The sequence below is a fragment of the Bos indicus genome, chromosome 29 (genome assembly GCF_029378745.1).
Source record: "Bos indicus isolate NIAB-ARS_2022 breed Sahiwal x Tharparkar chromosome 29, NIAB-ARS_B.indTharparkar_mat_pri_1.0, whole genome shotgun sequence".
Lineage (NCBI taxonomy): Eukaryota > Metazoa > Chordata > Mammalia > Artiodactyla > Bovidae > Bos > Bos indicus.
Genome location: NC_091788.1, coordinates 40,910,791 through 40,933,269, shown reverse-complemented (window position 1 = coordinate 40,933,269; position 22,479 = coordinate 40,910,791). Strand labels below are relative to the sequence as shown.

Genomic DNA, 22,479 nt, shown 5'->3' with positions numbered 1-22,479 from the left:
AGCCCTTTGGGACCTCGGATTCGCCCCGACGCCCCTGGGATCAGGGGCAGTTTCCCGTCGTTTCCTAGACCCCAGGACGCCATCGGGGTCAGGGCTCCGGGCTGGGCTTCCTGCCCCCCGCCCCAATTAGGTCTCCTCCAACCCCTTGGAACACGCCTAACGCCGCAAACAACAAACAGAGGCCTTCAGGGCCCCCAGGCCCCACCACCACCCCCGCCTCCGTCCCTCCCCTCCCCCAGCCCAACATCCCAGCTGGTCGGAGCCGCGCTTGCACCGGAAGGGGCGGGGCTCGGCGGGCGGGCAGCGTGATTGGCCGCGGCGGGGCTGACGCCCGCTCCGGCTATAAGAGGCGGGCGACGGCCACCTGCGCCACAGTCTTAGCGGAGAGTCGCCGCGGTTTCCTGCTTCAACAGTGCTTGAACGGAACCCGGCTGCTCGTCCCCCGCTACCCCGGCCGGCCACTCAGAGCCAGCCCTCGTCACCACTTGACAGCGCCCTCCGACCGGCCCAAGGTCCCCGCCACCGCTCCAGTGCCGCTCGGCCGTCGCCGCCACCACCACCACCGCCGCCCGTTTTCAGCCGCCCACCATGACGACCGCATCCCCCTCGCAGGTGCGCCAGAACTACCACCAGGACTCGGAGGCCGCCATCAACCGCCAGATCAACCTGGAGCTCTACGCCTCCTATGTCTACCTGTCCATGGTGAGCGCGGGCTGGCCGGCGGGAGGCGGGCGCGGCATCCCCGGGTGGCGGGGCGGGGTGGGGGTGGGGGTGTGGCTCCCGGCGGGCCCTCCCGTCTCCAGCTAGCTTCCCGCCAGCTTCCCACCTCCAGTCTCCCGCCTCCTTGCGCCCTTCCTGGAAAATGGAGGTTGCTCCAAATCCCCGAGGACTTATGCGCAGAAATTCTGAGCAGTTGTCTCCTGGGAGTGCTCCCTCATAGGCCAGGGCCGGTTCTGCGCACCATTTTTTGTTTAAAGGGAGCTGAGTTTCCTTACGGGGTTGCTACGCTGGCCACCAGTACGATCCTGCAGTTTGGAGAGTGGACTTGAGCATTTCCATCCCTTCTTGTGCCCCCGATCACGTGATGGGGGGGGTGGCGTTAGGAGGTTAAGCTCCCACCCTCCTGAGTGCGGCGGGGCCTTCTGGGTAATGGTGTCCAGCCAGCTCTGGGGGCTGGCGCGAAGTGGTTTATCTCTTGGGCAGAAGAACCGGCCGCACCTCTCTGCTCTGCTTATCTCTTAAGTCCCACTTAAATGGAAGCATATCTAGAAATCTCCCCTTCTGCCGACACTGGCGCTTTCTAAGTCACCCGTCCTTGCGCCCGGCTAGTTAATTTATCTTTTTTGTGTGTAAGGGTTGTGGCGTAGTTGAACCCTCAGTTCTTGGATAAAGTCCACCTACCAACAGTTACGGGGCCAGATATTTTCCCATGCATTAATGCGTGAAATCAGTTTTCCAAAATCCTTGTTTTAGGCGATGTGATAAGAGTTTTAGTTAGAATTGTCTTAACCGCCAGCGTTGTGCAAATCATCCAGGAATACACATGTTGTAGGTGGGTTTGGAACAGGCCTGGATCTCTGTGACTGTCATTCCATTTTAGGAACACCTGAATACAGCAAGGATGTAAAACGGAATCAAATTTTTCTATTCTACTGGCAATATATTTAGCATTAAGTGTGCAGCAGCGTTTCCGGTAACTGTTACCTTGCCTACATGGGATAATTTTAGAAATCCATCAGCCTGCTGTAAGCTGATAGCTCAAGTTTGAACAAGGATTGTTCAGAGAAGGCACTAGTAGTGCAGGGTACTTTGCACTAACAGAAGTGTTTAATAAGAGTTCCGTGGTAGAGACAGTTCCCATGCTATTCTACAGGAAGCAAACTTCAGTTTCAAGGACCAAGTTTCATTTTTGTGTTTCAGAGTAAAAATGAGTTATTGTTCAATCCAGGAACACACCCTACTCCAGTTTCCTTAGGCTCAGAGCCTTGCTGGGTTTTGAGAAACCAGCTAGCAGACTGCCTTCTTTTGGGTCTAACATGTTCATGTTCTACTTTCAGTCGTACTATTTTGACCGTGATGATGTGGCTTTGAAGAACTTTGCCAAATACTTTCTTCACCAATCTCATGAGGAGAGGGAACATGCTGAGAGACTGATGAAGCTGCAGAACCAGCGAGGCGGCCGAATCTTCCTTCAGGATATCAAGGTAAACGAAAGATCCTTGGGTTGTCTTAGCAATCCTCGAGTATCAGAAATCCCTGATGCCAGCAGTTGTCATCGTTAGATGAGACATTGGGCTTTAGTCTTTTGTGCTTTTTCAAGCTTACCATTTAAGCTAAAGTGGGCCAGGATATTAAATTGGAAACTGTTGTCAGGGGGACCTTGGCGCGCTTCCTTTTGCCAGTCGCAGTTGTTTGTTACACACTAGATGCTTGCTGGTTTGGCGTTTTTATGTAGAGGTTGCAGGTACACTGACCTAAGCTCCTCTCATTCAGAAACCAGACCGTGATGACTGGGAGAATGGGCTGACTGCAATGGAATGTGCGCTGTGCTTGGAGAGAAGTGTGAATCAGTCACTACTGGAACTGCACAAACTGGCCACTGAAAAAAATGATCCCCATGTGAGTACACTGACACCTGGGAGTAAATGGAGGAGACAGTTGCCTGAGGGGCTGGGGAGGCTTACCAATAACTTTCTTGCCCGTTCTCTTTTTCAGCTGTGTGATTTCATTGAGACTCATTACCTGAATGAGCAGGTGGAAGCCATCAAAGAATTGGGTGACCACATAACCAACCTGCGCAAGATGGGGGCTCCTGGATCTGGCATGGCAGAGTACCTCTTTGACAAGCACACCCTGGGACACAGTGAGAGCTAAGCCTCAGGCTGGTTTCCCACAGCCACAGGGGTGACTTCCCTGGTCACCAAGGCAGTGCATGCATATTTGGGTTACCTTCATCTTTTCTATAAGTTGTAACAAAACATCTACTTAAGTTCTTTCTTTAGTACCATTCCTTCAAATAAAGTAATTTGGTACCCAGTTGTTGTCTCTTGAGTTTTTGGGATGGGCTGGAAAAGTATCTAGGTCATCTTGATTGAACGTGTAAGTGCCACCATGGTTCAGTCATGCTAATCAAAATGGAACACCGAGGAGGATTTGTATTTATTTATTAAATTCCTTAGTTTGGGAAGGGTATCAAGGCTTGAGTGTATTCAATTCACAGAACTTAAGGACTCCTGATTCTGAATTAGGTATTCTGTGTTTCCAGCAGCTCTAGCTTTCACAATTTATATGTACAAAAAGCATTTTAAGGCTTCAAGTAGAATTGCAACTACTGATTTTTGTTATCCATGAAGCTAACCATTTATTTCAGTCTGTCATAGAAACATACTCTTCGGTGTGGACAGCTATATGCCTATGACTGGATCAGTGTCCTGCTGGTGTACACGCAGGTAGGACCAGGCCGGTGGAGCATCCCCTTTGGAGGAAGCAGGCTAGGAATGTGCTTCATCCCTAGTGAGAATTTGAGAAAGTTTACATGAGTATAGAAAGATACCTTCATTTCAGTATGATAGTAGCTGCAGTAGGAGGGCAAAAATTAAGACATCTTAAATATCTACCAGTGAATAGTGTTGGAAGACGGCAGAGTCCTTGCTAGCCAGTTATATTATCCTCTCAACCAGCCACAGTGATTTGTTAAATGTTTTCAAAGCTATGTATTATGACCACAGAAGAACTGCTTTGAGAATCCAGAAATGGGAAGTTATACCTCCTCTCACATGGTGATTGGGGGTGGGGTAGTATGGATCTAACTGGGTGAGTGGATGTCCAGGAAATCTGGAATAAAAGGAAACCTCTGGTGGTATTGCAACAGCTTTAGGTTGACCTCAAAACAGGAAGAGCTCATTTAAGTTTAGAAGTCTTCAGTGAGGTCCCCAAAGCATAAGATGCCCCAATGGATCTGGATTCCCCCACCTTATCTGCCATTTCTCAGGGTTGTGGACGGTATACTCAAAAGTGCTTTAGGACCCCTGTTAACGGTTAGGGGGCAGAGCTCGTATGTGACTTCCCAGCTAAGCCTGGGCAGTAAGTTGAGTTCTTGGGCTACAGCTTAGAGTCCTGAATTCTGCCCCATGTGTTTGCCACCCCTGCTTAAAGTGAGCTGGGTCCACTGGTAACATCTGCCCGTCTTAAACCTGGCCTCATGGCCCTTTGACATCATTCCTGTCAGTACCACCTCACCTTCCTATACCTGGACCCCAGAGAAGTCCTGGTGATGCCAGCCTCTCGGGTAAAAAGCAAAAGTCGCCCAACACTTTTCCATGGGTCTGCTGTGGCAGCCAGGTGTGTATCCCAAGCCAGTGCGGCATGCCCCGGCCACCACAGAACCACAAGAGAATTGTGAACGAAAGGTGGGATTCAGAGCAAGGGAAGCTGGTGAGGATCACCCCTGGGGAGCTGAGGGGTCAGTGACCCTGGTTTGAGTAGAGGACAGACCTGTTTTCCAAGTCCCAGTAAGGATCTCCATGATCTTTGAGTATAGTGTGTATGTTGCTTGTCGATTGTCCCAAGTGTGGTTCTCTGAGATGTTCAGGGGCCTCTGACATGTCCATCAGGTTAAACTCGACAGTTTTCCTTCTCATGTGAATAACTTCTGGGTGCTCCGTTGAGGCCCCAGCATTCTCTGGGAGCAATTCAAAACTCTTCTTGGACCTGGGGGTTGCAGGCTGAAGGCTTTGATCTTTGACAGGGTCATCTATGCCCGAGATTCTGCGAAGACTTGAGGGTGCTGACTGTCCAGGTGGAAAGACCATAGGGGTGTGGCTGAGGGGTGTCTGTGGAGCACTGTGGTAGCCTGACCTTCCGTAGAGCACCGCAGACTTGAAAACATCTTCCCCCTTCCAGGCCTTGCTGTCTTCCTGGTCACTAGTGTTCTGTCCGGCCCCTCCAAGGTTCTTGGGCTGGTTCTCATGTGAAAGGACTTCTTTCTTGGGCCACAGTAGTTTGGTCTTTGAGTTTGTCCTAGGGGACTGGCGGTCGAGGGATTGCAGCCCTAGGAAGCGGCCAATGATGCCAGAGTGAGCACCCTCTTGCTCCTCTAGATCTGGCTGAAACTCCATGTCTTCCTTATCCAGACTAGAAACAAACAGAAGACACCCACACACTGTCATCCTGGGGAGACAGAGCTGTCTGGGGGCAGCCCCTTGGCCCACTGGCCCAGGTACAACTCTAGATAGATTCTAACCAAATCAGGGAAACAGGACCCATGCAGGACAAAGTGTGGCTGCTGTGGATGACATGAGGCCTGTATTCTGTAGCAAGAAGTCTACTCAGAAGGTGCCTGTGATGACCCAACCTCCTGCTTGCTCCCTTGCCCAGGGAACCCCACTCCCACTCTTCATTCCACCCCAGCTTATTAGAAAACAAGAGTTCTAAGCCAGAGTCGGGAACCAGGCCCTGACATAGCTGCATCACTAACCACTGACTGCCCTTCAGTAAGTCCCTTCTCTCTCTCAGCCTCAGTTTCCAACTCTGGACACAGAGGGGTTTGACTGGAAGTACCTAAGGGCCCTTATAGCTTTAAGAGTCCTTACACAGCACAAGATAAGTGTTAGGGTATGGAGCTGGAACCAGACGTACCTGGCTCACCTGTGCTGCTTGCTAGCTATGTGACCTTGGGTTGGGCAACTGATTTAAACTCTCTGAACCTGGACTTAATCATCTAAAAACTAGAGATAGCAAACCAAGGTTAGTGGAACAACAACAGAATAGCTTACATATATATATATATATATATATATATATATATATATATATATATATAAAGACCATGGTACAATGCCCAGCACTTAGTAAGACACCCAATAGGCATTAACTGGCTTCCCTGGTGGCTCAGTGGTAAAGAGCCAATGCAGGAGACATGGGTTCAATTCCTGGGTCTGGAAGATCCCCTGGAGGAGGAAATGGCAATCCACTCCAGTATTCTTGCCTGGAAAATGCCACGGACAGAGGAGCCTGGTGGGCTACAGTCCATGGGGTCACAAAGAGTCAGGCTTGACTGAGCAACTGAGCATGCACATGTATTAACTAGCTCTAAGTTCTTAATTAAGCAGACACTTGCATTTGGAGTTTTATACCCACTGAAGTGGCTCCCTGGCACTTCCCACCTGATGTTGAAGGTGGAGCCAAAAAAGGAGGGTCGACGAGACTGGGCAGAAGCGGCTGTGTACGGAGGATGTGGTTCTGGCTCATTCCAGTACATATCTCTCTCCATCGGTGGCAAGTCCTGGTGCATCTCGTCTACAGCCAATAGGGACACCTGGTCATGAGGGACAGAAGAAGTCCAACAGAAAGGTAAGCCCTAACTGACCATGAATTTGCCAGGTGACTTGGAGAGGTCACTGGTGGCTCAGATGGTAAAGAATCTGCCTGCAATGTGGGAGACCCAGGTTTGATCCCTGGGTTGGGAAGATCCCCTGGAGAAGGGAATAGCAATCCACTTTAGTATTCTTGCCTGGAGAATTCCATGGACAGAGGAGCCTGGTGGCCTACAGTCCTTGGGGTTGCAGAGTCGGACACAAATGAGCAAATAACAGTTTGGAGGGGTCACTTCTCTCTCTTTGGGCCTCAGATGCCCTTCTTCTGAAATGAAGAGACTTATGCTACCTATAGCTTCAGAAGTTAGACTGAGAATCCTGGGAGTGAATGGTTGGAGGGCAATTCACAGAACTGTAGGGCCCCCTCCCTGGGTCCAGGGGACAGATTCTCTTCCTCCCCTCATACCTGCAAGCTCCTGTCGACAATCCAGTTGGTCTCAAAGTCATCGTCATCCTCTCCAAATGGGTTGATGAGCTGCTCTGCCACCTCAAGGGTAAATGAGGTTCCGGAAATCCTCAGGTGGAACCCCCTGCTGCCTTGCTCCCACCCTAAACCCGGGCTCCTGCCATTTCCACCCCTCCGTCCCCTCAATGATGTCCTTCCTGCCTGACTACTGTCTCCAAAGCCACAATGTAGGGACCCTCCTCTCCTGGTTGGCCATGACCCTTGGGCCACAGCCAGCCTTGTCCCAGGGAGGCTCACCTTCAACCAGCCGGCATAGAAGAAGAACTGCAGGAATGTGAAGAGGGGTACAACGAGGTCCATCTCGTGGCCGGGGTAGGCCTTGGCTGGGTTCAGAAACTGCCGCCCAATCAGGCAAGCCAGGAAGAAGCTGTATACTGCCACGGTCACCACCTGGGAGGGAAGGGAGGGAGCGGCAGCTATGGGCTGGGTGGGGACTGTGGGATCAGGCCACTTCCTAGGCTGGGAGGACAGGCCTTGCCCTGAATTGGACATTCGTGTGACTTTGGGTCTCCGTGATCTCGTCTTTAAAATGGGGAGGGGATTCCCTGGCAGTCCAGTGGTTAGGACTCCACGCTCTTATTGCTGAGGGGCTGGGTTCATTCCAGGACAGGGAACTAATATCCCATAGTCCTTGCAGCACAGTCAAAGATTAAAAAATAAATAAATAAATAAATCAAATGGGGGTAATCACATTGCCTCCACTGCCTGGACCAGGCAGGGGCCCGAGCTCTGAACTTGGCACTAAAAAGACCCTGCAGAGTCCAGGCGTGACTCCCAGAGGAAGCCTCTTCTTCAGTCTCTAAGTGAGCCCTTCCCATCACAGGCTGCTCCCTGGGTCTTCTCAATCTCACAAAGGGACAGCTTCGCCAGTCCAGTCCTCACCTGAGTGTACACCAGTGGGATACTGATCCAGTCGTAGGCATACAGCTGTCCACACTGAGTACGCAAGGTGTTCATTTCCTAGGGGAGCAGGAAGAAGGGTTGGAGACTTGACCACCACCTGCTCTCCAGGCTCAGCCCCCAGCTCATCCCCAAATACCAGGGTCTGGAGCTCGACCCTGGCTTTGTGGTCATGGGCAGCGCACTTAACCTCTCTGTGCCTCAGCCTCCTCAACTATCAAAAAGGAACCAGGATCTTGGAGTCCACTTTAGAGAGAGGATGGGAGCGGAAATTGAAAAGCAGCCACCTTGGGCTATGGAATCCTGTTGGAAGAGATCTTACAGTCCCAAGGCAGGCTCTGGGAAGACCCTCAGGGGCTCAAGCCTTCTCTTTGTAGGAAACCTGTTCCTCATGGGGTAGGACCCTGCCTGCTCCGCATTAGCCCCATCAATGTAATGGGCTCACGTTGAGCAGGCTCTGGAGCAGGATAGGGTCCCGAATTCGACCTCCAATCCATGCCTTTGTTGACAAGTTGGCAAACCACACCCAGGGCATCCAGAACGAGTTGTGTGGTAAGCTCAGTTTTTGTAAGTGCTTGTGTTCCGAGGGTGTCATGAAGCCTGCAGGAGAGTGGAGAAGACAGTGGGTAGGAGAAGCTGCAGAAGGGGTGGCTGGCCAGGCCCTGGGGTCCAGAGTTCAAGACCAAGTCCCTGCTGAGCCCACAGGGACCTCAGAGCTTCTTTGCCATCCTCCTTCTCTCAACAAATAATCACTGAATTTCTACTCTGTGATACTCTGGGCTGAAGACGTGAGAGGGATCTGTCTTATTAACCAGGATCTGGCCAGACAAGCCAGAGACAGAGGTTGGTGACATACAGGATGGAAACCGGACACCAGGAAGCGAAAGAGCAGACGGAGGTAGACTCCGGGTCCTCACTAGTTCCCGAAGCCCCGCTGGGGGCCTCAACCCTCACTCTTCGAAGCTTCATCCCTCCATGAGTCCTTAGCCCTGTCTCAAACCCCTGTCCTCTGCGAGTTGGTTCCTGGCCTCTACCCACTTTCAGACCCCTTACTCCGCCCCGCCCAATTCAGGTCCCCGCCTACCAGATCTCGACCCCACCCCACCTCTGGTCCCACCCAATCCTCAGCCCAGGGACCTCTGACTCCACCCATCTTCAGCTGCGGCTCTGCCCCTATCACCCTCTGGCCCCGCCCACCTGCTTTCACCAGGTGCTGTGGGCTGGGAAAGCGTTTGTAGACCGCAGCGCTGACGCTGCGCAGGATGAGCACGTTGCCTAGGTTGGCATAGCGCATGAGCGTGCGCCGCAGCATCCGGCCTTGCTCGTCCTTGCCCTCAACGAAGGACGACACCAGGTTCATGAGGCGGTCGGGCCAAGGCAGGTTCTCATACTGGTTCCACCAGCGGGTCACGACTAGCGTCACGTAGAAGCCTGGGCAGAGAGGTGTGGGGGGCGAGGGGCGAAGGCCCACGCTGCGGCCGGAGCCCAGCGAGGGCGATGCCTCGGTTTCTCCATCCTTCTAATTGGCTGAACCCAGCCCCAACCCTGCTGGAAGGCGCTCGGGAAGGAGAGACCATCAGAGCCTTGTGTGAAGGCACGAGAGCCAGGAGTTCTCTCTGTGGCCCCACTGGCTTTCCCGGAAATCCGCCAGATCCCTCCCCTCCTGCATAAGGCTCCAGAGACTACTATAACCTCAGCACTGCCCTCAGAAAGTGGGATCTCATGTGCTCGTAGCCGGACATCCTTCCTAATGCCTAACGTCAGTCCCTCTGGCTGCAGGCTTTCCATTCCCCTGAACCACCGAGAGGCACTGACGTGCAACTGGCCTTCCCAGGAGCTCCTCGTGATCTGCCTGTCTGGAGCCTGGAGAAGCCACCGGGACCCCCACGCGCGGAAAGGGGAGCTCACCCAGCACGAAGGAGATGGGGATGAGCTGGATGTAGCTGTCGCAATACAGAGTCAGCTTCTCAAAAATCACTTGCTGTTCATCTGTGAGGGCCATCCTGGGGGAGGGAGGGGTTGGGGTAAAGATGTGTAGACACTAGGAGGAGATGGCTGAGACCCGTCCCAGGTCCGGCCAGTCCCAGGATAAGACAGTGATAGCCTCATTTCCTCCCTGTCTCTCATTGGCCTGCCTGGGGCCCCTCCTCTGGCCTGAGCTGGGTCCCTCTTCTTTCTCCCAAAGCCCCCAAACCCCAAAGGGGCCTCTGCTCCATCCCTGGAGGAGAAACCCTCAGGAGGTTTTCTCTGAGGTCAAGGAAGGTAGGTCCTGCTGAAGGAGTCAGTTTTAGGCACTGCCGACCCTTTTAAAGGATCCAAAAGACAGTTGTTTGAAAGCAGGTTGAGGGACTTCCCTGGTGGTCCAGTGGCTAAGACTTCCACTCCCAATACAGGGGCCCAGGTTCGATTCCTGGTCTGTACGACACTGTAATGGTGGATGCAAGTCATCACACATTTGTCCAAACCCATAGAGTGTACATCACCAAGGAGGAACCCTAACGTAAACTATGGACTTTGGGTGATAATGAGGTGTCAGTGTGGGTTCATCTATTATCACAGATATCCCACTCTCTGGTAGGATGTTGATAGTGGGGAAGGCTGTATGTGTGGCAGGAGGGGGTGGGGTACATGCGAATTCTGTACCTTCTGCTCAGTCTTGCTACTACCGTAAAACTGCTCTAAAAAATAAAGCCTAATTTTCTAAAGTATATTGGTGCCCTAGTAATGGCACCCCACTCCAGTACTCTTGCCTGGAAAATCCCATGGATGGAGGAGCCTGGTAGGCTGCAGTCCATGGGGTCGAGAAGAGTAGGACATGACTGAGTGACTTCACTTTCACTTTTCACTTTCCTGCATTGGAGAAGGAAATGGCAACCCACTCCAGTGTTCTTGCCTGGAGAATCCCAGGGATGGGGGAACCTGGTGGCTGCCGTCTATGGGGTCACACAGAGTTGGACACGACTGAAGTGACTTAGCAGCAGCAGTAACAACCAAAGAAAACAAATGTGCTCTGTTATTAGTATTATCCTTATGAACTCAAGAAATTTATGTATTTGGTATTTTTCAATTCATTGTCATCATTAATGCTTTTCTTATTAAAAATGCTATTATATATTTTGTAGTTTTATTGACCACAGAATATATTGCTATATTGCTTAAATAAGTGTTTGTATTGGGGAAAAAAAAGAGCATGGTCTGGGCCTGTGAGAGAAACCATGTGGGATTCAGGAAAACCGGCTAACTGGATGGGACCAGATAAGGGCCCTCCCTGGGATGGAGGAAAGGGTTTCTGAGATGCTCTGACCTGTACTGCGTTTCCCTCCCAGGCTGTCTCCTTTCTTCTCCCCAGCCCCCAGGTCCCCAGCCCCTGGCCCTAGGGCTTTTCCACAAGCTTAGCGCAGCCTTATAGGTCTCTGTGCATTGGCCTCCTAGATCGCTGAGGTCCTTGGAGCTCCAAGCCTTGGAGGTGTCCCCCCCTGTTCCCCCGAACCTGTAAATGAAGCGGATGATGTAGTAGCAGAGCAGAAAGATGAGAAACTCGCCATAGAGCAGTTTGTAGATGCTGCCTCGCCAGCACAGCAGCAAGCGGGAGAAGGAGCCTAAACGGGCATTGGCCACTTGGCTCGAGTAGGTGACGGTCATGGCCAGGCACTGGGTTGCAGGAGGTGGGCTTGGGTCCTGCTGGACAGACAGAGCGGGATACTGGTGGGGGTGGGCAGGAGGTAGCAGGGACCTCTTCAGAGTCTGTCCAGGACTCATGAGTGACCCTTCCATGCTCTGGGCCTCAGTTTTCTCATCTGGACCCTGGAAGATACCCTCCAAGAAGCTAGGGAATTGAGCTCAGGCGATGTCCTTAGCCTTGGCATGGAGGGCACACAGAAGTCTGTGCCCTTTAATTGTGCTACAAAGGTAGCAACACAAGTGTCCAAAAACCTAAGCATGGGCTCCTTCCTGTGTTCTAAGCCCGTCATGTTCAGTGGCCCCCACCCCCCCAATATCTGCCAGCCACCCTGGAGTGAGAACTGGTAAGGGACATGGTCAGCCTTGGCCATCACCCTGTCCCCAGTGCCCAGAACAGAGCTTGGATGGTAGAGACGTTCCTGAATGGTGACCCCAGGGCCTTTCCACCTGCTGATCCTCATTCCTGGGGGATGCGTTTCCTAATCTAACTGTATGGCCCACTCCCACTTTAGATCACTTCCTCAGAAAGGATGTCCCAGCCACCGTACAGGAAATAACACCCTAGTACCACCAGCCCTCTCTTCTCACCTTGCTCAATTTTTCTACATAACACATTGTGTTACACTCACGGTTATATTTTGCAGGCTATCTGCATGTTTACTGCTTATTCCCTCCTGAGAATGGAAGTTCTCATAGGAGGTGCTCAAAAAAAATTTTCTGAAGCAATGATTGGCCACCATCCCCCTACCTGTTCTGGTGCAGCCGCACTGGCCGTCTCTGTGCCTGGTGTTCCCTAAGTTAGTTACTCCCACCTCAGGGCCTTTGCACAGACACACAGGTGCCCACACACCTGTGTGTACCCATCATGTGCACATGTGCAGGGTCATCCACCCCAGTGGTCCTCAGAGCCCTAGCCCAGCCTGCTGGGATAACCCCTTACTTACAGTTGGGGCTCCTGGCTGTTCAGGCGATCCCACAAAAGGTCTGGCCACAGGACTGGTGGAACTCTCTGGGTTCCTAGGGCCAGTGCCCCTGCCCACATTTAGGGGTTGGCACTGCCCACGTGTGTGTTATATGGTCACTTGACTCCCTAAGCCAGAGGCCCTCCACAAAGGAGCCCTTGTCTTGGCCCCCTCCTCGTAATCTCCCCTTAAACAGCAGGCATCACAGTCCAGCCAGGGCCTCTCTAATTCCTTCCGGAGGATGGGGGGTGGGGGTTGGGTTGAGACCAGGGCTGGAATTGAGGGCGACTCCCTCCACCTTGGGCCCTGATCATCCTGCCATTTCCTCTGGGCCCTAAACTGAGGGGTCTGTTTCTGATCCCTGAGGTCTTGCAGGGAGAGCAAGGTCTTGTGGGGAAGAGGAGGCCTTGGGCCTTATCTCCAATGCCAGGAGCCCTCAAGAGAGGGGAGACTTTGCCCAGGCCCTGTGGGCTTCTGCAGCACTTTGGGTACCAGAAAGAACACTGGACCACAGTCAGAAGTTCTGGCTTCTAGCCCTGGCTCTGCCACCTGAGGAGATGACCCTGGGTGGCCCTCTGCTTCTCCCTAGGCCTCAGTGTCCCTCTCTGAAAAGGATGGCGTTGCTTTATAACTCCATCCCCTCAGGGAGATGACAAAATTCTGCATATACTCGTGAAGAGCTCTGATTGGCTGCTGGTGACACCATAGATTATTCGGGCTGTGATTGGCTGGCAGGGCCCAGTTAATAGGTTGCTTTAGAGCCATGGTAGAAGAAGGCGGGGCAAGGGGGCTGCTGTGTGGGGACAGGGCCTGGTGCGAGATGACACAGCAGTGCTTATGCTCTTGGCTCCCAGCCAGCCCGTGCAGTAGGGGAGTGCGTGCCCAGGTCCCCAAGGAAGGCTGGTTAATATCTCAACAGCTGGTTCCGTACATTTTAATACATCAATCCATACGTGAGACCTCTAAGCCGCTGGAAGTGATGGGGTCTAGGAGATATCTCCTCTTGCATTAAGTGAAAGCTTGAAGCAGCAGCGGCTCTTGGTCTTCGGTGGCTGTAAGAATAATCTGGAATGTTTGTTAAATACGTGGCTTCTTAGGATCTTTCTCCAGAGCCTGATTCTGAGACCTGAGGGATGCTGTATGTCTAACAAGCACTGGGGGAATTATCATGGCAGTGGGCTCCCAACCACACATTCCGAAGCCCTGATTTACAATGTGACCTTGAGCCTTAAAATAAACCCACTCCTTCCTGCCCCCTCCCTCTCTCCTTAACTTTCCCCTTCCCTCCCCACCCCCACACCCCGCCCCAGTGTTAACGATGCTGAGACTGCAGGTGATTTTTGTGCACGGCATTCTGGCCTTTATAATTCTCTGTCTGGAAAAAGAAACAATTCCACAGCGACCTTGGGTGCTCTTCTAATCACAGCAAACAATCGTAGCATTACTATTATAAGGGAGTCTCTTCAGAGATCAGGGACCATCTTTGAGGAGTATTTGCTGCATCTCTGCTGCCTGTGCTGTGGGAGACATCTTTCCCATCACTGTCTTTAACTGAACTGGAGAAAGAGGCAGATTTACCTGAGCCTCAGTCTCCTCACCTGTGAAGTGGGACAATAATGCTGACCTCAGCAGCCAGGAGAGAATGTTGGATGGGAAAGAGAGTCCTTGTGTCTGTTAACTCTCCCTGGGGAACATCCACAAATCCCTGGCGCCTCTGCCCCGCCCTCCAGAGTCAGCTGGTCTGGGTGGGGTCCAGTGGTTGGTATTTTCCAAGTTCCGAAGGTGAGTCTAGTGGATGGTGTGGGTTGAGGATCACTGCTGTGAGAGAATTTTTTTCCTTCCTTGTATTCCCTCTTCCCCCACCAACACACGACAACACTCAAGAGGGAGAGCTTTCCATTTAGCACATGATTAATAAACATTTAAAATTAAAATAGAAACATATGCCTGACACCACACTTGGCCTGAGGACGCTCTCTCGGTGTTGGAATAAATGAACCATTTGCCTTTGTGCAATCAGGTTCCTGCCTCTAACTGTGGTGGCCACTGGAGGGCGCCCTTGACCAGCTGGCTTTGGCCTGGGAAGCCAGGTTCACTGGTCTGTGTGGATGGTGAAACAGGCACTGGATGGCACTTTCATCTCCTTGACCCTGACCAGCAGCCACAGAGCCAGGAGAGGCAGTCGGGAGACACTGGAGTCCTCCCTTCCTTTCCCTGAACCTCAGGTTCCTTGGCAATGTGTCCCAAATCCCAGCAGGACCAGTTGACTGAGTTGCCCCAGGACATCCCCAGAGACACCCCATGAGCAGCTGCTCTTGGTCACGCCCCACTCCTAAAACAGGCACACCCCAAGCATAAGTCATGGTCTTTCCCACCGGGTCTCAGTCATGTAAATGTCCCCAGCCAGGCAGACATGGCTTGGGCACACAGAAAGGCCACCATGAACACTGACCCAAGCCATCCTGGACGAAGGTCCCAGGACTGACCCCTGCAAGGATGGGGCCCAAACGCATCCGTGACAGTCTCTTCTGCTTTCCATTCCACAGTCAGTCAACAAACCATTTTTGGAGCCAGAACTGAGCCTAATCCAATTCCTGCCTTCAAGAATTCATGATTGGACTTCCCTGGTGGCCCAGGGGTTAAGAATTCGTCAGCCAATGCAAGGGATATGAGTTCAATCCCTAGTGGGAAGATTCCCCATGCCACGTGGCATCTAAGCTCGAGGGCCACAACCACTGAGCCCACAAATCTAGAGTCCATGCTCCGCAACAAGAGAAGCCACCGCAATAAGAAACCCGTGCACCACGACAAAGAGTAGCCCCAGCTCCAGCAACTAGAGAAAGCCTGCGTGCAGCACAGCCAAAAATAAACAATTAATTTTTAAAAGAAGAATTCATGGTTAATAAAAACCAGGATAATGCTTAAATAGCTCTACCACAGAGGGACAAGGCCTAATATCTATGCCATGTGCACGGAGGTCAGGGAAACTTAAAGAGATGGGAGCATTTGAGCTGGGTCTTGAAGTATGAGTAGGAGTTTGTCTGAGTTGAGAAGAATGAAAATGCATTACATATCAGGGGAACAGCCTGTGAAAAGTCACAGAGGCATTACTGAGAATAGTTAAGCAGGGCACTGTTATCCACATCGTACACAGAAGAGGACAAGCCTGCTTTGTCCAAGGTAGCATGGTTATAAAGAGCCAGGCTGGGATTGGAAACTGGGTCTTTTGATTTTAAATCCTGTTTCTTTTCCACCAACCTGTTGTCATCTTTCCAGTGGAGGTCAGTTTCTGAGCGGTGAGGTCTCATTGGTTAAGGTAGTGGGGTTGAAAAGAGGTCTGAGGGATGGGGGATGCACAGAGGAGACTCTAAGCGCAATAGAGATCGAACCCCTCAGCAGAGAGCCATCTCTGGGGGCAGACGTAGCAGAGCTGGGCAGATGCATAGAGATTCCAGAGGTGGAATGCCATGGCTTTCTCATCTAGGATCACCGTGGCAACAGGAACATCACAGAGGGCCTGCCACTGTGCCCTTCCAGGCCCTGTCTCAGCTGGGCAGGAAGGAGGGGACCCAGCTTGGCTGGGGACACTGGCAGGGGGCCCTGAGGTGGGTCAGCCAGGCCTGGATGCTGCCTCCAGGCTCTGTGTAGGGCACCTGCCAGCCCATACCCCTTTCTTGGGCCAATCACTGTACGAACAGGGCAGAAGCCAAGAAAGGAAAGGTGAGGTCTTGGCACAGCTGGACAGGGGAGTGGAGGGATCCTGCCAGCCTGGGGCCTGGAAGCAAGACAGTTGACGACACCTCCACCCTGGAGACAGCAGCCCTGATCCCTGAAGGGTCAAACAGACTCCACAGTCACAGATATGAACACATGAGCTCTGGCTACTGCAGGAAGACAACAGGGACCAGGAGAGGCAGAGAGGCTGGGACATACTCAGATCCAGCTTTACCAAGCTCCGTCCTGCTAATGACAATGGAATAGCATGGAATAGGCCAGAGCCGGCCCAACTACTGATGCGAAGTGAGAGGACTCATCACAGCACTGGGGAGAACCCCGGGATCTCCGAGTTACCCCATCCCCATGGACTGTGTCCCCCTGAGGTCCACCAGGTGAGGCATAGACCCCATCCACACCCCCCAACCCACCAGCTCAGGAGTGGGGCTAATTGGCAGAGGAGGGGGAAGAGCGGCCTTGAAGGGGGACTGCACTGGCTGTGAGAGCACAAGGTGCTGTTAGGCATTCCCCACGAGTCAGGAGCCTCAGCTTTCTCATCTGTCAAATGGGCATGTAAGCAGTTTCACAGGCTGTAGACAAAGAAACCAAAGTGTAGAGGCAGAAATTGACTTGCCTTGAGTCATAGAGAATTAGAGTCGTTGCTGAGATGTACGGGCAGGTCAGAGTAGCGTGTCTCCACTGTTCCAGAAGATTGCTGAGGTTCAGCTCCGCAAGCAAGCACTAACCATTGGCTGAAATTGTGCTGGGCATTGTAGGAGGAAAAAAGAACAGGAAACGATGGTTTCTTCTATGTCTTCAGCACTTACTGGGCGCCAGGCAGTGCGTGTGTGTGTGCTGTCCCCTCAGTTGCGTCCAACCCTTTGTGACCCTATGGACTGTATGAAGCCTTACCAGGCTCCTCTGTCCATGGGATTCTCCAGGCAAGAACACTGGAATGGGTTGCCACGCCCTCCTCCACGGGGATCTTCCCAGGCAGTGCACTAAGCACTTTTTAGCAATGATCTCAGCTCATCATCAGAACTGGGGAATAGGAAGCATTGTCCACCTGTGACACATTTACGTCAAGCCCAGAGAGAAGGTAAGTAACCTGCCTGTCTCCATTCAAACCCCAGCCTGCCTGGTCCCAAGCCCTTGTGGTAATGACTGTGTAAGCTGCCTCCTGGTCGGACTAGGCAGCCTGCTCTGAGACTGTGTAAGGCTTCGAAGCAAGCCTTCCTCAGGAGGTGGCCAGACTCGAGAGCAGTGGGAGTGGATGACAAAGGGCAGGTCGCTGAAGAGTAAGCCATGGGGACCATCAGGACCACTGAGCGAGCTGCCTTGAGTAGCCTTGACCGGCCTCAGACACAGGTTGCCTGGCAATCCCAGGTCCATTCCCTCTCCAACGCAGGCCAGGGCTCCAGAGTCAGCAAGTAAAACTACAGGACAGTCAGTGGCATATGAATTTTGGATAAACAGTGAATAACTTTTTAGTGTAAACATGTCCTGCGCTACACAGGTTCCTGGGGGAGGGCATCTGGAAGCAATGGCCCTTTTTATCCTGATGTCTCAGCTGCAGTGAATTGTTCCATCCATCGCCCCCTCCTTCCTACTGTTGACTTCTGGAGCCTGGCTGCTCAAAGAAAGGAGGGGTTGTCTGCAGTCCTGGTGTAACAATATCATTTAGAAGTTTTATTATTTTTTTTTTGAAGATATTTTTCTAGATGAGATTAACTTTTATTTATTTTTGGCTGTGCTGATTCTTTGTTGCTGTGTGGGTTTTTCTCTTATTACAGGGAATTATTATTATTATCCACAAGGGAAGCCCAAGAATACTCAAGTGGGTAGCCTGTCCCTTCTCCAGCAGATCTCCAGACCCGGGAATCGAACCAGGGTCTCACCTGCATTGCAGGCGGATTCTTTACCAACTGAGTTATCAGGGAAGCCCCTTATTACAGGGAGCAGCAGCTGTTCTCTGGCTGTGGTGCCCTGGCTTCTCATTGCAGTGACTTCACTTGTGGAAGCTTTTTTTAGAAATGCAAACTCCCAGGCCCCATCCTAGACCTATTCAATTCGAATCAGTATTTTACCAGGGTCACAGGAGATCTGTGTGGACATGAAAGTTTGAGAGGCTAGCTTCAGATGATGACAAGAGAGATAAGGGAGATTTATCACTGTACTATGTGCTTATTGTAAACAGGAAAATATAGAGTGGCAAAAACACAAAAATCGCCAAAGGTATCATTTTGATGTATTTCATTCTAGTCTTTCCAGCAGCTTTTAGTTTATTCAACCATTACCAGTATCTAATTCCAGAACATTTCTGTCATCCCTAATGGAAATTTATTCTCATTACACAGTCACTTCCCATTCATTAGCAACCAGTCCCTAGCAACCATTAATCTGCCTTCTATCTCTATGGATTTGCCTATTCTCGACATTTTATATAAATGGAATCATATGGCGCTTGTTCTTTGGGGGTAAAGCATCTGCCTGCAATGCAGAGACCCAGGTTCAATCCCTGGGTTGGGAAGATCCCCTGGAGAAGGAAATGGCAACCCATTCCAGTACTCTTGCCTGGAGAATCCCATGGTTGGAGGAGCCTGGTGGGCTACAGTCACAGGGTTGCAAAGAGTCGGACCCCACTGAGCAACTTCACTTTTCACTTTCACTTTTCTTTCACTTAGCATAATGTTTTCAAGATTCATCCATTTTGTTGCGTGGATCAGTACATTCCTTTTTGGGTTGAGTAATATTTAACTGTATGGATGTTCCACAATTTTTTTATTCATTCATCACTTGATGGATATTCAAATTGTTTTGATTCTTTATCTATTATATATATTCATATACAAGCTTTTTTTTTTTAACTTCTGTCTTCTATGTACCCAAGAGTGAAACTGACGGATCATATGGCAATTCCATGGTTAACTTTTCAAGGAATGACCAAACTGTTTTCCACAGTGACTATACCATTTTACACTCCGACCAGCACTGCATGAGGAGTCTAACTTCCCCACATCCACTCCAACACTTTATTTTCTTTTGTTGTTGTAGTTGTTTAGTCCCTAAGTTGTGTCCGATTTTTTGCGACCCCATGGACTGCAGTATGCCCGGTTCCCCTGTCCTTCACTATCTCAGATTCATGTTGAGAAGTCGGTGATACTACCTAACCATCTCATCCTCTGTCTGCATTCTCCTTTTGCCTTCCATCTTTCCTAGCATCAGAGTCTTTTCCAAAGAGTTTGCTCTTCACATCAGGTGGCCAAAGTATCGAAACTTCAGATCCAGCATCAGTCCTTCCAATGAATATTCAGGGTTGATTTCCTTTATAATTGATTGATTTGATCTCCTTGCTGTCCAAGGGACTCTCAAGAGTCTTCTCCAGCACCAAAATTCAAAAGCATCCATTCTTCAGTGCTCAACCTTCTTGATGGCCCAACTCTCACATCTGTACATGACTACTGGACTACTGACTACTTTAGAAAAAATGTATATGTACTAGTGGGTATGCAGCAGTACCTTACTGTGGTTTTGGTTCACACTTCTTTAATGACAAATGATGTTGAACATCTCATTCTCCCACTCTTGGTTGTCTTTTCACCTTCATGAGAGCATCCTCTGATGCACAAAATTTTTTAAATTTTGAGGAAGTCTCAGTTCAGCTCAGTCGCTCAGTCATGTGCGACTCTTTGCGACCCCATGGACTGCAGCACGCCAGGCCTCCCTGTCCAACACCAACTCCTAGCGTTTACTCAAACTCATGTCCATTGAGTCGGTGATGCCATCCAACCATCTCATCCTCTGTCATCCCCTTCTCCTCCTGCCTTCAATCTTTCCCTGCATCAGGGTCTTTTCCAATGAGTCAGTTCTTCACATCAGGTGGCCAAAGTATTGGAGTTTCAGCTTCAAACTGGAGTTTCCTTCCAATGAATATTCAGGACTGATTTCCTTTAGGATGGACTGGTAGGATCTCCTTGCAGTCCAAGGGACTCTCAAGAGTCTTCTCCAACACTGCAGTTCAGAAGCATCAATTCTTTGGTGCTCAGCTTTCTTTATAGTCCAACTCTCACATCCATAAATGGCTACTGAAAAAAAACATAGCTTTGATTAGACGGACCTTTGTTGGCAAAGTAATGCCTCTGGTTTTTAATATGCTGTCTAGGTTGGTCATAACTTTTCTTCCAAGGAGCAAGCATCTTTTCATTTCATGGCTGCAGTCACCATCTTCAGTGATTTTGGAGCCCCCCAAAATAAAGTCTGTCACTGTTTCCACTGTTTCCCCATCTATTTGCCATGAAGTGATGGGACCGGATGTCATGATCTTAGTTTTCTGAATGTTGAGCTTTAACTCAACTTTTTCACTCTCCACTTTCACTTTCATCAAGAGGCTCTTTAGTTCTTCTTCGCTTTCTGCCATAAGGGTGGTGTCATCTGCATATCTGAGGTTATTGATATTTTTCCTGCCAATCTTGATTTCAGCTTGTGCTTCATCCAGACCAGCATTTTTCATGATGTACTCAGCATAAAAGTTAAATAAGCAGGGTGACAATATACAGCCTTGACGTACTCCTTTTCCTATTTGGAACCAGTCTGTTGTTCCATGTCCAGTTCTAACTGTTGCTTCCTGACCTGCATACAGATTGCTCAAGAGGCAGATCAGGTGGTCTGGTATTCCCATCTCTTTCAGAATTTTCCACAGTTTATTTTGATCCACACAGTCAAAGGCTTTGGCATAGTCAATAAAGCAGAAATAGATGCTTTTCTGGAACTCTCTTGTCTTTTTGATGATCCATCAGATGTTGGCAATTTGATCTCTGGCTTCTCTGCCTTTTCTAAAACCAGCTTGAACATCTGGAAGTTTGTGGTTCACATACTGTTGAAGCCTGGCTTGGAGAATTTTGAGCACTACTTTGCTAGCGTGTGAGATGAGTGTAATTGTGCGGTAGTTTGAGCATTCTTTGGCATTGCCTTTCTTTGGGATTGGAATGAAAACTGACCTTTTCCAGTCCTGTGGCCATTGCTTTTTCCAAATTTCCTGGCATATTGAGTAAAGCACTCTTTCACAACGTCATCTTTTAGGATTTGAAATAGCTCAACTGGAATTCCATCACCTCTACTAGCTTTGTTCATAGTGATGCTTCCTAATGCTCACTTGACTTCACATTCCAGGATGTCTGGCTCTAGGTGAGTGATCACACCATCGTGATTTTCTGGGTTATGATGATCTTTTTTGTACAGTTCTTCTGTGTATTCTTACCACCTCTTCTTAATATCTTCTGCTTCTGTTAGGTCTATATTATTTCTGTCCTTTATTGAGCCCATCTTTGCATGAAATGTTCTCTTGGTATTTCTAATTTTCTTGAAGAGATTTCTGGTCTTTGCCATTCTATTGTTTTCCTCTATTTCTTTGCATTGATCGCTGAGGAAGGCTTTCTTATCTCTCCTTGCTATTCTTTGGAACTCTGCAATCAGATGGGTATATATTTCCTTTTGTCCTTTGCCTTTCACTTCTCTTCTTTTCACAGCTATTTGTAAGGCCTTCCCAGACAGCCATTTGCATTTTTGCATTTCTTTTTTTGGGGACGGTCTTGATCCCTGACTCCTGCAAATGTCAAGAACCTCCATCCATAGTTCATCAAGCACTCTGTCTATCAGATCTAGGCCCTTAAATCTATTTCTCACTTCCACTGTATAATCATAAGGGATTTGATTTAGGTCATATGTGAGTGGTCTAGTGGTTTTCCCTACTTTCTTCAATTTAGGTCTGAATTTGGCAATAAGGAATTCATGCTCCGAGCCAGTCAGCCCCCGGTCTTGTTTTTGCTGACTGTATAGAGCTTCTCCATCTTTGGCTGCAAAGAATATAATCAATCTGATTTCAGTATTGACCATCTGGTGATGTCCATGTGTAGAGTCTTCTCTTGTGTTGTTGGAAGAGGGTATTTGCTATGACCAGTGCATTTTCTTTGCAGAACTCCGTTAGACATTGCCCTGCTTCGTTCTGTACTCCAAGGCCAAATTTGCCTGTTACTCCAGGTTATTTCTTGACGTCCTACTTTTGCATTCCAGTCCCCTATAATGAAAAGGACATCTTTTTTGGGTGTTAGTTTTGTAGGTCTTCATAGAATTGTTCAACTTCAGCTTCTTCAGCATTACTGGTCAGGGCATAGACTTGGATTACTGTGATATTGAATGGCTTGCCTCGGAAATGAACAGAGATCTTTCTGTCGTTTTTGAGATTGCATCCAAGTACTGCATTTTGGGCTCTTTTGTTGACTATGATGGCTACTCCATTTCTTCTAAGGGATTCTTGCCCACAGTAGTAGATATAATGGTCATCTGAGTTAAATTCACCCATTCTGGTCCATTTTAGTTCACTTAT

General features: G+C 50.0%; 3 protein-coding genes across 16 annotated transcripts in view; 2 read left to right on the top strand and 1 right to left on the bottom strand.

Annotated features, from left to right (window-relative positions):
* Nucleotides 1-360: 360 nt before the first annotated feature.
* Nucleotides 361-3,036, top strand: FTH1 (ferritin heavy chain 1). The gene is made up of 4 exons (XM_019955021.2): nt 361-702; nt 2,058-2,204; nt 2,494-2,619; nt 2,716-3,036. The coding sequence occupies exons 1-4, from the start codon at nt 589-591 to the stop codon at nt 2,872-2,874; spliced, it is 546 nt and encodes a 181-aa protein (XP_019810580.1). The 5' UTR covers nt 361-588; the 3' UTR covers nt 2,875-3,036.
* A 104-nt stretch (nt 3,037-3,140) lies between these two features.
* On the bottom strand, nt 3,141-15,862 carry BEST1 (bestrophin 1). Of its 6 annotated transcripts, none has more exons than XM_070783055.1 (11): nt 15,642-15,862; nt 12,366-13,448; nt 11,231-11,421; nt 9,649-9,743; nt 8,938-9,171; nt 8,186-8,340; nt 7,723-7,800; nt 7,078-7,230; nt 6,781-6,861; nt 6,165-6,316; nt 3,141-5,133 (listed from the first exon to the last, which is right to left on the bottom strand). In XM_070783055.1, the coding sequence occupies exons 3-11, from the start codon at nt 11,380-11,382 to the stop codon at nt 4,464-4,466; spliced, it is 1,770 nt and encodes a 589-aa protein (XP_070639156.1). In that variant the 5' UTR covers nt 11,383-11,421; nt 12,366-13,448; nt 15,642-15,862; the 3' UTR covers nt 3,141-4,463. The 6 variants fall into 6 exon arrangements, with proteins under 6 accessions (XP_070639156.1, XP_070639155.1, XP_070639157.1 ...); XM_070783054.1 differs by having other exon boundaries at nt 11,231-11,418; XM_070783056.1 differs by having other exon boundaries at nt 11,231-11,418; nt 13,315-13,448.
* A 46-nt stretch (nt 15,863-15,908) lies between these two features.
* Nucleotides 15,909-22,479, top strand: part of RAB3IL1 (RAB3A interacting protein like 1) — a 47,683-nt gene continuing 41,112 nt past the window's right edge. For all 9 annotated transcript variants that reach the window (XM_070783061.1, XM_070783066.1, XM_070783063.1 and 6 more), the window contains exon 1: nt 15,909-16,492. In XM_070783061.1, the coding sequence (XP_070639162.1) occupies nt 16,464-16,492 (29 nt within the window). In that variant the 5' untranslated portion in view covers nt 15,909-16,463. The remainder of the gene's footprint in view (nt 16,493-22,479) is intronic.

What these genes read in the sequence shown, in the direction of transcription:
- BEST1 (XM_019955020.2), bottom strand. Translation starts at nt 11,514, where the DNA reads ATGGAAGGGTCACTCATGAGTCCTGGACAGACTCTGAAGAGGTCCCTG. An exon ending in TCCCACTGGTGTACACTCAG is followed by an intron (nt 7,231 to 7,722) that starts GTGAGGACTGGA and finishes CTTCCCTCCCAG; the next exon opens with GTGGTGACCGTGGCAGTATA. An exon ending in TCTATGCCGGCTGGTTGAAG is followed by an intron (nt 6,862 to 7,077) that starts GTGAGCCTCCCT and finishes TTTACCCTTGAG; the next exon opens with GTGGCAGAGCAGCTCATCAA.
- FTH1 (XM_019955021.2), top strand. Translation starts at nt 589, where the DNA reads ATGACGACCGCATCCCCCTCGCAGGTGCGCCAGAACTACCACCAGGAC. An exon ending in TCTTCCTTCAGGATATCAAG is followed by an intron (nt 2,205 to 2,493) that starts GTAAACGAAAGA and finishes CCTCTCATTCAG; the next exon opens with AAACCAGACCGTGATGACTG. An exon ending in CTGAAAAAAATGATCCCCAT is followed by an intron (nt 2,620 to 2,715) that starts GTGAGTACACTG and finishes TCTCTTTTTCAG; the next exon opens with CTGTGTGATTTCATTGAGAC.